Source organism: Schistocerca gregaria, chromosome X (assembly GCF_023897955.1).
Source record: "Schistocerca gregaria isolate iqSchGreg1 chromosome X, iqSchGreg1.2, whole genome shotgun sequence".
In the NCBI taxonomy this organism is placed as follows: Eukaryota; Metazoa; Arthropoda; class Insecta; order Orthoptera; family Acrididae; genus Schistocerca; species Schistocerca gregaria.
Genome location: NC_064931.1, coordinates 502,198,993 through 502,214,287, shown reverse-complemented (window position 1 = coordinate 502,214,287; position 15,295 = coordinate 502,198,993). Strand labels below are relative to the sequence as shown.

Here is a 15,295-nt window from a genome sequence, read left to right as displayed (position 1 = left end):
CCTTGACGCTGCATCACAGACAGGAGCGCCTGCGATGGCGTACTCACCTACGAACCTGGCTGCACAAATGGCAAAACGTCATTTTTTCGGATGAAACCAAGTTCTGTTTACACCATCATGATGGTCGCATCCGTATTTGGCTGATTCGCGTTGAACGCACATTGGAAGCGTGTATTCGTCATCGCCATATTGGCGTATCACCCGGCATGATGGTATGGGGTGCCATTGGTTACACTTCTCGGTCACCTCTGTTCTGGGTACTGCTTTCTAAAGACCTATGCACCCAAACTGCGTGAAAATGTAATCACATGTCAGTTTTAGTACAATATATTTGTCCAATGAATACTCGTTTATCATCTGCATTTCTTGTTAGTGTTGCAATTTTAATGGCCAGTAGTGTGTCTATGATACATAGTCTCTGCTGTTAGTAACTTAGTAATATTCATTATTCTCGACAAATACCTCAGTTGACGAAACATCTGCCAATTTACAACAATATTTATTTCTATTGGAGCTAATATCATGTATTTACTCTCAGACAAAAGTCATGAGGTACTTCCTATTACAGTGTCAGGCCTCCTCCTGCCCGGCACAGTGCAGCAACTCGCCGTGGCGTGGACACAAAAAAAATCTTTGGAAGTCTCCTGTAGAGATACTGAACCAAGCTGCCTATATAGACATCTGTAATTTGCGAAAACATTGCCGTTGCAGGATATTGTGTACTAACTGCCCTCTCGATTAAGCCCCATAAACTTTCGGTGGGATTCAAATCGGGTGATCTGGGTGCCCAAATTATTCGCTCTAACTGTGCAGATGTTCTTCAACCCAGTCGCAAGAAAATGTGGCCCGGCGACGTGGTGCACTTTCATTGATAGGAATTCCATCGCTATTTGGGAACATAAAGTCCATAAGTGGCTACAAATGGTCTCCAAGTAGCCGAAAAGTACCGTTTCCAGTCAATGATCGATTCAGTTGGACCAGAAAAACTATTCCACTCCATGTGAACACAGCCCATACCATTATGGAGCCACACCATCTTGTACATTGTCTTGTTGACAATTTTGTCCGTGGTTCGTGGGATCAGCCTCTCACTAGAACCCTACCATCAGCTTTACCTACTGAAATCGGTATCATCCGACCACGTCTAGGGTTTAACCGATATACACTCCTGGAAATTGAAATAAGAATTCCACTCCATGTGAACACAGCCCATACCATTATGGAGCCACACCATCTTGTACATTGTCTTGTTGACAACTTTGTCCGTGGTTCGTGGGATCAGCGTCTCACTAGAACCCTACCATCAGCTTTACCTACTGAAATTGGTATCATCCGACCACGTCTAGGGTTTAACCGACATACACTCCTGGAAATTGAAATAAGAACACCGTGAATTCATTGTCCCAGGAAGGGGAAATTTTATTGACACATTCCTGGGGTCAGATACATCACATGATCACACTGACAGAACCACAGGCACATAGACACAGGCAACAGAGCATGCACAATGTCGGCACTGGTACAGTGAATATCCACCTTTCGCAGCAATGCAGGCTGCTATTCTCCCATGGAGACGATCGTAGAGATGCTGGATGTAGTCCAGTGGAACGGCTTGCCATGCCATATCCACCTGGCGCCTCAGTTGGACCAGCGTTCGTGCTGGACGTGCAGACCACGAGAGACGACGCTTCATCCAGTCGCAAACATGCTCAATGGGGGACAGACAGGGTAGTTGAGTTACACCTTCTAGAGCACGTTGGGTGGCACGGGATACATGAGGACGTGCATTGTCCTGTCGGAACAGCAAGTTCCCTTACCAGTCCAGGAATGGTAGAACGATGGGTTCGATGACGGTTTTAATGTACCGTGCACTATTCAGTGTCCCCTCGACGATCACCAGAGGTGTACGGCCAGTGTAGGAGATCGCTCCTCACACCATGATGCCGGGTGTTGGCCTTGTGTGCCTCGGTCGTATGCAGTCCTGATTGTGGCGCTCACCTACACGGCGCCAAACACGCATACGACCATCATTGGCACCAAGACAGAAGCGACTCTCAGCGCTGAAGACGACACGTCTCCATTCGTCAATCCATTCACGCCTGTCGCGACACCACTGGAGGCGGGCTGCACGATGTTGGGGCGTGAGCGGAAGACGGCCTAACGGTGTGCGGGACCGTAGTCCAGCTTCATGGAGACGGTTGCGAATGGTCCTCGCCGAAACCTCAGGAGCAACAGTGTCCCTAATTTGCTGGGAAGTGGCGGTGCGGTCCCCTACGGCACTGCGTAGGATCCTAAGGTCTTGGCGTGCATCCGTGCGTCGCTGCGGTCCGGTCCCAGGTCGACGGGCACGTGCACCTTCCGCTGACCACTGGCGACAACATTGATGTACTGTGGAGACCTCACGCCCCACGTGTTGAGGAATTCGGCGGTACGTCCACCCGGCCTCCCGCATGCCTACTATACGCCCTCGCTCAAAGTCCGTCAACTGCACATACGGTTCACGTCCACGCTGTCGCGGCATGCTACCAGTGTTAAAGACTGCGATGGAGCTCCGTATGCCACGGCAAACTGGCTGACACTGACGGCGGCGGTGCACAAATGCTGCGCAGCTAGCGCCATTCGACGGCCAACACCGCGGTTCCTGGTGTGTCCGCTGTGCCGTGCGTGTGATCATTGCTTGTACAGCCCTCTCGCAGTGTCCGGAGCAAGTATGGTGGGTCTGACACACCGGTGTCAATGTGTTCTTTTTTCCATTTCCAGGAGTGTAATGAAGAGCCCAGAAGAGGCACTACAGGCTATTTCGTAGCGCTAGCAAAGGCACTCGTGTTGGTCGTCTGCTGCCATAGTCCATTAACGCCACGTTTGGCCGCACTGTCCTAAAGGATACGTTCGTTGTAGTCCCACATTGATTTTTGCTGTTATTTCATGCAATGTTACTTGCGTGTTAGCACTATCAACTCTAAGCAAACGCTGCTGCCCTTTTATACCTTGTGTACGCAATACTACTGCCATCTGTATATGTACATATGGCTTATCCATAAATAAATAAATAAATAAATAAACCATGAGTTTGTCATCATAATGGATAACAGTTAATCACTTGAAGACTTTCCACCGAGGCAAGATGTCGTAAATATTATGAGACGTACTATTTAACGTGGTCTTATTATAACTCAACGAAATAAACATCCTTATCAGCTTTAGCACAGGGACTACTGACGTAGTGATCCGTCGATAAATAGCGATGAACATAAAAACTGCCACCATAAGTGTGGTGTGAGTCCGTGGGTAGAAAGTGGAACTGAGACGGGCAGACACAACTCAATACAGTGACGGTCGAGCGTGGTCGACCACTCCTCTCGACCAGTTCGCCAGACGAGCCCGCCTGTGAATACACATCTTCAGAGTGACAAAAACAGCACTGTTTTTTCCGAGAGGGAGTGAAGTTTTTACGGTGTGGTGGCCTGCGGTACATGATTTTGCACTCAGAAAGTCGTGCGTTCACATGGCGGATGCCTCGGGCTCAGTATAAATTATTCGACGAAGCCTAGTCAAGTCCGGCCGCAGAGCAAATTAACTTGATAACGCAACTGGATGCATTCTTTTTCCAGCTCTAACAAATACATGTTTTTGCCTCTGCCTCACAATAAATTAATAGAAAATGACGCTGGAAATATCCACGTGGACCGCAACAACAGCTTCCTATTAGAAATATTACATTCATTGACCATAAGGGGGAGAAAAGCATGACATTGACAACTTAGGAGGCGGTGAAACGTCTAGGAAAATCTTATAGGTTAGTAAAACGATTACATGTAAATTGTGGAAAAAATGATACTACGCCAAATGAATGGGATCAAGGGTCTGTCCTGAATAAGAAGAAGAAATGAGGAGGAGGAAGATGAGGAGATTAATGTTTAACGTTCCGTCGACAACGAGGTCATTAGAGACGGAGCACAAATTCGGATTAGGAAAGGATGGAGAAGGAGAGTGGCCGTGCCCTTTCGAAGGAACCATCCTGGCATTTGCCTTAATCGACTAAAGGAAATCATGGAAAACCTAAATAAGGATGGCCGGGCGCTGGTTTGAACCGTTGTCCTCCCGAATAAGAAGAAATGAGATGCGCATAAGAAGTACTTCTAAGTTCGAAACGCGTAGATCTTCCCCTACATACTTAACAGATGTTACTCACTGCTCTCAGAATTGCATAACCCCTAAAAACATTGCCCACGATAAGCAAGTGTTTGAGTTTCATTGCCGATAAGAAACAAAGTTTCAAACATGATGACGTTTTGTGAGAGCTGCCTGAACTCCACAGTCGGCAACATTTCACATCAGATCCAAGGGTTCAATTTTTAGTTGTAGTCCAACATGCAGTCTTAATCTATCTGGAATTTGTATAATCGTCACACTGTAAAGATCCAGTTTGTGAATTTTTTTTAACATTACACACGAATTTATTTACATCAGCTATAAATACAAGTGTTAAGAAGTCTTTTCAGAAAGTGTTTGGCTGGAGTGTAATCTTATACGAAAATGGAACGTGGACGATAAGCAGTTTTGAACTGTCAAGCTACAGAATAATGCCGCAAAGATAAGATGGGGAGGTCGTGTTACTAATGAAGATGTAGCGTATTGAAATGGTGTGAAACGTATGGCACAACATGAGTAAAAGTTTATAGGATTCGTCTTAGACCATCAAGGAATCGTCATTTGGGCAATGGAGGAAAATGTGGGGGTAAAAACGGCAGAGGAATATTAAGACTTGAATACAGCACGTAGGTCAGATATATGTAGGTAGTAATAGTCATGCAAAAATGAAAAGGTCTTCAAAGGGTAGACTATAGTGCAGAGATGCAGCAAACCAGAATATGGCTTGAACGCCACTATAACATCATAATTACAATGTACTGTTCAAAACGAGAATACAATGTTCATATTCTTAAATTTCAAAATTCTCTGATTTTCTCAACAAGTGGTGAACAAGGCTGAAATGAAACTGTACAGGGAAGGACAACGGTTTGCTCCCTTATTGTGTCCAGGCGGAATGCCATCCCTGGAGACTGCAGGGGAGAGGCAAGCAACTGTGTCGTGAAGTGCGCCGCTCCCAGAGAGACTCCCACCCCAGGGATACAACTTTTCCAGAGCTGGCCAACTCGGCAAGGTGGCAGTGCGGCGCTGTGAAATACAGACCCCTGTGGCGAGCAAATCTGCTATCATGTCAGGAAGAGCCGCCTGCTCAGTGTCTCTCACTCTAAGGTCCCGTCTCTTACATTCAGCTTCTGCATAAATTCTACAGAATACTGGTTTTCTGAAATCGTGAGGTAGAAATCTACGTAAGCCACGTAAAATATGTTCAACTAGCTTTGTTTTTCACCCGCGTAACATATTTCTTTATTTACCGTTTGATAGTAATCGTGTTTTATGTGTTTCGTACGAGCTACCTGAACAGTATTTTATCTCTAGCGTATAGCTATTGTCACAAGATACTGTTCATTAACAAATCACGTTTTTACTTACATCCTATGTACCAGCTCTTTAGCACGAACCAAAGACGTCTGCTGATAATTATCCGTATAAGAACCGTCGTAATCAGTATATGAATTTTGATGCGCACTCGATAAAGTCAACGTCCGTTGCATCCGTAGGTTATTTGTGAGTTGTTGGTACCATAGACTATACAATTTCATTTCTGATTTTTTTCATTCGTCTTACTGAACTATCTAGAACAAAGAAACATACTTAACGACTATAGGTTTACAAGAATATCGGTGAAATTTTCGATGACTTTTTCTTATATCTCCCTTTTAGCTCAATATAATGTCAGAATGTTCCGCCATATAAGTTAAAATTTTTATTTCGTCTAAAATATTTAGCAGGTTGACATTTTAGGCGGTGTGAAGAATTGATAGGCATTATTTTATTTGTGTGTCCGTATGTTTTTGTTCTGTAAGGTGCAACTAACTGAAAATTGGTGCGTGAAGTGAGTTTATGATGTTATGAGAAAAAGAAAGCAGCCACATTAACTGATACAGAAGACTATGCGCTAGATATTAATGTACTGTAAACGTATTTTGTCTTCTTTAATACAGATGTCGCTCAAGATGAGCGTGGGGTTGATACTGCTGTGGCAGTAGCATAAAAAACAAAACTGTATATTCTACGGAGCGTCTTACGTATAACTATATATCTTCCAGAACAATATTTCTGGGAATGAGTGTACTCACGGGACATAATAGGGAAGGAAACATCGGTCTCACAATATTTACTACGACAATGTTGCTTGAGACAGAGCACACACAAGGATTGAAAAACATGGGAAGGAAATTTTGTCCTCCTCACATGAACCATCACATCATTTAATCGAATTAGGGAAATCACAAAATATTTAAATATGGACAATCGGGCGGAGATGCCCAGAACGGCAACCCAAAACTACTGCGCCACATCTCTTGGCCAACGACGAGATGCAGTGGCCTAAAGGGCAAGTACATTAACACATAAGGAGAGTGTTTCTTCCCCAGAAACAACATCTTTCTTTGTGTAGAAAAGACGTTTTTATCTTGCTCTTGAAAGTCATGTAACTTAATTTAGAGTCTCCTTATAATATAACGTCTGCTACTACAAAATGAATGGATCCCCTCTGGTTAGGATGAATGGAACGAATAGGAAATTTAAAAATTCTTAAGTACCCATGTTGATGAGAATTTCAATTGAGAAAAGCACATATTGGAACTCCTAAAACAGCCTGGGTAAGCTACATTTGCACTTAGAATCACTGCAAATATTGGGTAGAGAAAAACCAGTAAGTTGACATATCGTGCATATTTTCATTCAGTTATTTCATATGGATTAATTTTCTGAGGTAACTCAAGTTTAAGATAGAAAGTCTTCATTGTTTATAAATGTGCTATAAAAATAATATGCGGTGTTGACTATGATCATCTGGTAGACATCTTTTTGAAGAGTTCTGCATTCTGACTGCTACTTCACATTATATTCATATTTATTCCCTCATAAAGTTTGTTGTAAATAATACACTGCAGTTCAAAAGGGACAATTATGTACATAATTACAATACCAGAAGGAAAAATTACATCCTTCACTCAACATTAAGGCTGTATTTTTCACAAAACGATGTGTACACTGCTGCAACTAAAGCTTTTGGCCACTTAACCAGTGACACAAAATGTCTGACAGACAGCAAAATAAAACTTTAAAACAAATTGATAAAGTTTCTCCTTGATAACTGCTTCTGTTCAGTAGAAGAATTTCTGTTATTGTAATGTGTAAAAACGTAGGGTGTAGGAGTTACTAACTCTCATATGTATGTTATGAATGAAAAATTTTACAATATTTTAGTATGTAGCCCTATTTATAAATTACTTTGGAGTGTGAATGTAAAATGACCCGCTCCACATCATTACGATACATCGTGCAAAATGATCCATGGAACATGAAACTAACTAAAAAACTAAACATCAGTCAGGCAGCAGTAACCGGCCGAGACACAAGCAGCAGCAGGGAAGTAACCTATTTTGTGACTTTTACGAGTTCCTAACCAGAAGCCAATTTGATAATACCATCTTTGTGCTTTAATAATTTAGTTTCTTGAGTTTCTGCGTGTTTATTTAATATCTAATAACCGCAGTTCTCGCGTTTTCGTTTGTGACATATTACAAATTCCTAATCAGGGCGAATTATTTAGTTTCGCCTGACTGCTTCGGTAGTTAGGTTTTTGAATCTCTGCGTATTAACCTAATTTATTAGACACAGTTTGTGCGTTTTCGTCAGGGTCTACAGTAGAGTCGCGCAGCACTTGCTGATAGTCCGTTTATCTGCATAGTTTATTTTTCCACAGTCTTCAGTTTGAACAGGGACTGCGATTGTTGTGTGCAGATGCAAGCCGAGTTGGTGACACTTCGTTCTCAGCTTCAGGCTCTGACGGCTTCGGTTACACAGCCTGAAGCCGCAGTGGATGGGCACCACTGTTGTAGGCCGGCCGTGGGGATCCAACGGACGTCCAGCACGTCAAAGTCCTTCGATCAGTCCTCACCGGTGGCCAGCACAGTTACTGCAGGCACTGAGTTTGGCCCCTCACCTGTGGTCGAATGGGCCCTGGTGCGTAGAAGGCGCGAAAGGCTTTCCAAGCGGCCGCACGTAACAAACAGGTTCCAGGTGCTGTCTGCGGCTGACATTGTCACTGAGCCAGATGCTGGCGCCTGTCCTGTTACAGAGGAAACCTCTCAGAGTGCAAGAACCGGACAATCACAAAGGGTGGGATTATTGATAATTGGGAGCTCCATCGTTAGGCGCGTTATGCTGTCCCTTAGGGAAATCGCTGCCAAGAAGGGAAAGAAAACCAATGTGAACTCCGTGTGGATACCAGGTGGGACATTTCAAGTGTGGAATGGGTCCCCCCAGATGCCATGAAGAGCACAGGCTGCAGCCAACTGCAAATGGTTGCTCCCGTCGGTACCAATGATGTGTCTGGCTTTGTATCGGAAGATATTCTGTCTGGTTTCGAGCGGCTAACAGAAGTGGTAAAGGCTGCCAGTCTTGCTTGCAAGATAAAAGTAGAACTGAGCATCTGCAGCATAGTCAACAGAACCGACTGCAGATCTCTGGTGCAGAGCCGAGTGGAAGCTCTGAATCAGAGGCTCAGACGGTTCTGCGAACGTGTAGGCTGCAGATTCCTCGACTTGTGGTTGGGTTTCGTGTTACTTTGAATAAGTCAGGTGTCCACTATATGCAGGAAGCGGCTACACGGATATCAGGGGCTGTGTGGAGAGAACTGGGCGGCTTTTTAGGTTAGAGTGTCCTGGGGAAACACAAGAAGGGCTTCAGTCACATAGGGTGCCTGCCGAACACAGGAAGAACGACGGTACAGAAACCATATGTATAACAGTTGTAAATTGTCGTAACTGTGTGTGTGTGTGTGTGTGTGTGTGTGTGTGTGTGTGTGTGCGTGTGAAATCTTATGGGACTTAACTGCTAAGGTCATCAGTCGCTAAGCTTACACACTACTTAACCTAAATCATCCTAAAGACAAACTCATACGTCCGTGCCCGAGGGAGGACTCGAACCTCCGCCGGGACCAGCCGCACAGTGCATGACTGCAGCGCCTCAGACCGCTCGGCTAATCCCGCGCGGCCGTCGTAGCTGTGTTGGGATAGTACTAGAGCTCCGAGCGCTAATAGAAAGCACTAATGCTCAAATTGTCTTAGGCACTGAAAGCTTGCTAAAGCCAGAGATAAGCTTAGCCGAAATTTTTGCGAAGAACCTATGGGTGTTCCGAAAGGATAGGCAAAATACGGTTGGTGGTGGCGTGTTTGTTGCTGTTAGAAGTAGTTTATCTTGTCGCGAGATTGAAGTAGATAGTTCCTGTGAGTTGGTATGGGCAGAGGTCGTTGTTGGCAAAAGTATTAAAATTGGATCCTTTTACCGACCTGCCAATTCACATGATACTGTTGCTGAAAGGTTCAAAGAAAACTTGAATCTGATTTCAAACACGTACCCGACTATTACGATTCTAGTTGGTGGTGACTTTAACTTACCCTCGATATATTGGCGAAAATACGTGTTTAATTCCGGAGGCACACACAAAACATCATGCGAAATTGTGCTAAACGCATTCTCTGAAAATTATTTCGAGCAGCTAGTTCATGAGCCCACGAAAATAGTAAACGGTTCTGGAAACACACTTGATCTTTTAGCAACAAATAATCCTGAGTTAGTAACGAACATCAAAACGGATACAGGGATTAGTGAGCACAGGTTTGTCGTAGCGAGATTGAATACTGTAATCCCCAAATCCTCCAAAGGAACGAAAAATATACCTATTCAAAAAAGTAGATAAAAATTCATTTGACGCCTTGCTGAGAGACAATCTCCACTCTTTCCATATTAATAATATAAGTGTAGACCAGATGTGACTTGAATACAGAGAAACAGTATCGACAGCAAGTGAGAGACATATACCTAACAAATTAACAAACTACGGAGCTGATCCTCCTTGGTACACAAAACGGGTCAGAACACTGCTACAGAAACAACGAAACAAAAATGCCAACTGTAAGCAGACGCAAAATCCCCAAGATTGGCGATCTTTTGCAGACGCTCGAAATTTAGCGCGGACTTCAATGCGAGATGTTTGTAACACTTTCCACAACTAAATTTTGTCTCAAAACCTGCCAGAAAATCCAAATACATTCTGGTCGTATGTGAAGTATGTTAGCAGAAAGAAACAATCAAAACCTTCTCTGCGCGATAGCAATGGAGATACTATCGAAGACAGTGCTGCCAAAGCAGAGTTACTAAACGCAGCCTTCTGGAAAGACTTCCCAAAAGATGACGAAGTAAATATTCCAGAATTCGAATCGAGAACAGCTGCCAACATGAGTAACGTAGAAGTAAATATCCCCGGAGTAGTGAATCAACTTAAATCACTTAAATAAGAAAGTCTTCTGATCCAGACTGTTTACCAGTTAGGTTCCTTTCAGTGTATGCTGATGCATTAGCTCCACACTTAACAATCATAAACAACCGTTCGCTGTCCCACGCGAGTTTTCTACAAAAATCCACAACTTCATCCTTCTGTCTGTAGTATCGCCACACATTTATGAAATGCAAAATGTCCTGCCGTAACACAGCAAGCGTTGAACTAGTAGAGTCTAGGACAGAGTGAGCAGCAGTTTTAAAATAACAGTCTGGTGTTATAGCTTGTGCGGATACTTCCGTCGGAAAAAAAAGCGCAGTAGTGTGAAATCCTAGTCGAAAACAGTCGCAAACCAACATAAACGTCATAAAGCTTGATTTATAGTACTTTCTAAAGAGATAAAATTGAAAGCTATTTTAATTTCTTAAATGTGATTGGAAATTCCGAAACATGTTAAAACACGTGATAGATCTGTTTCATGCTTTTAACTGAACACCAAGAAACGCTCGCATCTTCAGTTCGTTCCTTCAAATAACAAGACAGGTGTTCAGTACGTTTCCGTTCTCCTCATGTTCTGTAAAACCGAGTGTTGCTATTTAGATATTAGGTTCTGTAAACTCTATATCAAGTCATGTCAAAAACACGAAAGAGTGGTTTAAAAATTTGACTGTCTGTTTATTTTAATGTAATGTTCACTTTCACATCCGCTACGAATTTAAAAATTGTACTTACCTTTCGTTTTATTTTTAGGGAGTGTTTACGAGATGGTCCACAAAAGAAATAAATAGCAGGGCAACTGTAGACTACCTCAGCTCAAATGGCACTTGCTCAGGTGTTTTGCATTATCTGTGCTATATATCCCTCAGGTCAATATCTCTCATGATGTAGCTCGTCGTGGTCGCAAAACGGCATCTACAAACGATGACAGCTGTGGTACAAAACTAATTTAATGTGGGCCTTCTGACACAAAGTGGTGAGCTGTATGCTGCCTGTATCACTCAATTTTCATAATGTGAGAGTTTGTTCAAAGTGGCGCTAGCGTTAAGTAACTAGATTCGAGTGGAGTATATCCGAATCCTGGTCCCCTGATCCACACAAACAAGAATTAAATATGCCACGGTTTCCCTAAATTGCTCAAGGCAAATGACCGAATGTTCCTGTGAAAATGTCAAGGCCTATTTGCTGCCCTATCTGTGTACAAAATCCCCTTGAACTCCGTTTGTAATGATCTTGTTGGCGACGTAAAACTGAACCCTATTATTACTTCAGTCTTTTAGAAAAGTGATTGATTTTTCATTGATATAAACACCATGCAACTATTTTTGGTGTTGTGTACAGCGTAAAGCTAGCTATGAAACATTTGCTAGAATTTCTCACTCTGGTGTAAATTAATTAATTAGGAAATTCAAAGAGTCACATGTTGGTATATGGACTTTTCGAAGTATATGATAAAGTAGATAAAATGAAGTTATCATATTATGGACTAAGTGCTTATATTTTTCTGTTCATTTGCAATCAATAAGAAATATTTTTCGCGCTTGTTGCTGTCGAGCACAACAAATGTTACAAAAGTATTTTTGTAATTTCAGAATCTCAGACCATCGAGGACTTCGGGGCGGCGCTACATCTGATGAGATCGGACTTGGAACACCTGCGCTCAGTCTTCATGGCTGTGGAGAACGGCGATCTGGGAATGCTCAAGAGTCTTGGAATAAAGGACTCAGAGCTGGGCGACGTAAAATTCTTCCTGGAAAAGCTCGTCAATACCGGATTCTTGGACTGAAGTGACCTACCGTGTCACAACAGTGGCTCCCCACCAGTGTTTGGCGTTTCTCAACCTCACCACAAGCTAAATTTTCCTCTATATACTGTTTCGAAACATACTTAGACTCCTATGCTTCACGTATTAATAGCCTGCTGTAACTCATGAAACATATCTTTAAATTAGTTGTCTAATATTCTCCTCTTCAGAAAATTGTTACAATGTGTAATACATAGAGTTATAAAAGTCGTTGAAAATTATTTTATAAATAGAGGTTGTAATAAATCACCATGCATGATTATAACAGTTTCTATGCTTTTACCTTTTCATAATTAATGTAACATGTAGTGGAAAACAAAACTGTGTGGGACTAAGGTCATTTCACCTTGTTATTTACTTTATAATAAAGGTGTATGCGGTCCAGTCTTAGAATATATTTCTACATTGCAATTTTATTGTGAAAATGTCCCTATTGTATCTCGGGTTGAGAAACACTGACGTGGTGTTTTATGCCAGAATTTGAAGTAAGCACCATGTTGCACACATTACTGCAATAATGCATTTCGATTACCCAATGTAACCAGAAATAGTACATCATAGAGGTCAAGAAGGTGAACTATAAAAAATCCATATCAGAAACACATTCCGTCATGAGATGTTTGTTTCACACAGATAAACACATCCTTACCATATGAAAGCATCGCCAGAACAGGATAAATTGCTTTTACCTCTTTTTATTGTAAATGTTACCATAGTTCGGTGATGATTTTGGAAAACATCCACCAGCCAGCACTACATATTCTATTTGTTGTAGTTTTATACACGTAGGAATGAGTAATGTGATTAACATGCTGAACACCACATCTAAAATTATATAACTGCGTGGTCCTTCTGCACTGAGATACTCTACTGACAGGTCACGTAACTGATTTCCTCTCTGGTGCGTATTACTAAGATTGTCAATGATATTTCTCTTATAATTGTATCAGTCGTTTTCTTCTACACTGGAAAAGGGTGTCCTAATGATTTGATACACTTAAGGAGTGACCTCTGCCAAAGTTGTCACGCTTTGTAAATATGGCATAATGGAAATGTATTAGTTTCCTTGTCTCCATGAAGATCTATTCAAAATAACTTATCGTCTAGTAACGTCTATCAATATAATGTATCATGTATCATCCTAATCATCCATTGTCTGGAAGTCTACTCAAGTTCACAATTATTATGAATATCCTTGCTGTGGCCATTATGTGTGTAGTCGTTCTTAGTAACTAATGTGTATCTAGATGTCACGCTTATCGTATCAGAAATATGTATTAAGTGCATGCATGTGGTACCTTCTAACTGTACAGTTATAGCCTTAATTCTTCATGTCATTTGAACATAACTGTAAAGGATGTGTAGTACAAACGTCCATGAATCCTTCTGTGTGAGTAAAGACACATGAAATAGATCACTGGAATGTTTCTCTCTAGAGTAATATCTCTAGCCATGGTAATGTTCCCTTTGCGTAGAATGACAAAGCTTGAACGTGAAACAAGCATGTTCATTTTATTGTGTTCTGGCTGTGATTTGTAGAACATGAAGAACTGAAATCGCTACCATAATGTAGCATATTTTACGTTATGTACAATTTGGAGAATATTCTCAAAACATAAGAGAGGAACATTGACTGCTAACCATGTAGAACATGTATCTTAACTGTAAATTCGTGTAGAGTTACTTTTGTTTAGGAATGTCATGTTCATCAAATCTTTTGATTTTAAGAATTTTTCTGTAAGGGCAATACGTGTTCTGTCAGAAAAAACTGGGAAGTTGATATGATATTTCAAACTGAAAAATGGATGTATCACACTCTTTATTTTTTACTTTGCTGTAGTTCCGCAACACAGAAAGTTTAAATCAGTAGATGTCACGTAGACACTAGACACTTCACATTTTCTTTGCTTCATCAGCTCTACACTGTGTCTAAGAATTTTAATGAAAACTTGGCGATTTACGTTACATGTTACATGATTAATTGTGAAAATCTAACCACTACGATACAATCCCGCACATTACCTCTATTAACAGAAATTGTATTGGCTCATGTTCGTAATAACATTCAAATCGCATTAGGAGCTAATCCAAGATATCTTCTAGCATTAGCTGTTATCCATTGATCCTGTGTGCTGTTAACTACATAGTTAACCAGCCTTGATCTCCCACACGAGTGAAAGATTAGAGTGAATATACGACCCATTTTACCTTGAAGGAAAGAAAGACAGTTTCCAGTCTTTTGGATAACCAAACTTGACCCATACCCAGCGTATGTCCTTTATGAAATGTATAACCAAAGAAGAGCTGCTTACTACTAACCTCAACTGGCAGTAGCCATATACTTATAATAATGTTATTTTTGTTTGGTATTTGAAGGTCACTCTTACGATAAACTGTACTGTATCTCCAATTAATTATAAAGTGACTGTATATATGTGTGCTTGTTCTTCGATGTTATTTCTTTTCCACTTGTAATTTATTGAGTGTACTGGCACTAACAATTATAAGCCAATGTATGTAGATAAATGTATTCTAATTATAACATGACTAATGACTATATTTCAAACGAACCTTAACTGAAACTTTCGTAGGAAATGTGTATATCATTCTTTAAAAGATAATCTATTTATTAACTAGCCTGCTTGTGCTGTGTTGAATCCATAAATCATCACCGTAAGGAAATAACTTCCTTTCAGGATTGAATCAAGACTGGCAGAAGTAAATATGTCAGAAGCACTGTTTTAATTAATCAGAAGATGGAATGAACATGATTTTACGTATGTATATTTTTGAAGTTTTTAATTCAAATCTAGATAACGACCTGACACAATCCAACATCTAGTACATTGCGTAATCTGTGTACTATCCCTCTTCTGATTTAGAATTTTATTGATGAACAACAAGGCACTAATTAATTTTCTAGCTCCTTACTCTGTCTTCCCCTTCCCAGCACATACCAAACACATCTCAGTGACGTTTTCGTATCATTCACATATGGCGTTTATGAATGGAAATGCTGTTAGCAGAATTCTACTTCGAAGGTACTTGGGTGCATG

General features: G+C 41.4%; 1 protein-coding gene across 2 annotated transcripts in view; it reads left to right on the top strand.

Annotated features, from left to right (window-relative positions):
- The window catches only part of LOC126298687 (IDLSRF-like peptide), a 220,634-nt gene extending 205,853 nt beyond the window's left edge, over window positions 1-14,781 (top strand). For both annotated transcript variants that reach the window (XM_049990125.1, XM_049990124.1), the window contains exon 4: window positions 12,028-14,781. In XM_049990125.1, coding sequence (XP_049846082.1) covers window positions 12,028-12,221 — 194 coding nt within the window. In that variant the 3' untranslated portion in view covers window positions 12,222-14,781. The remainder of the gene's footprint in view (window positions 1-12,027) is intronic.
- Window positions 14,782-15,295: the final 514 nt, after the last annotated feature.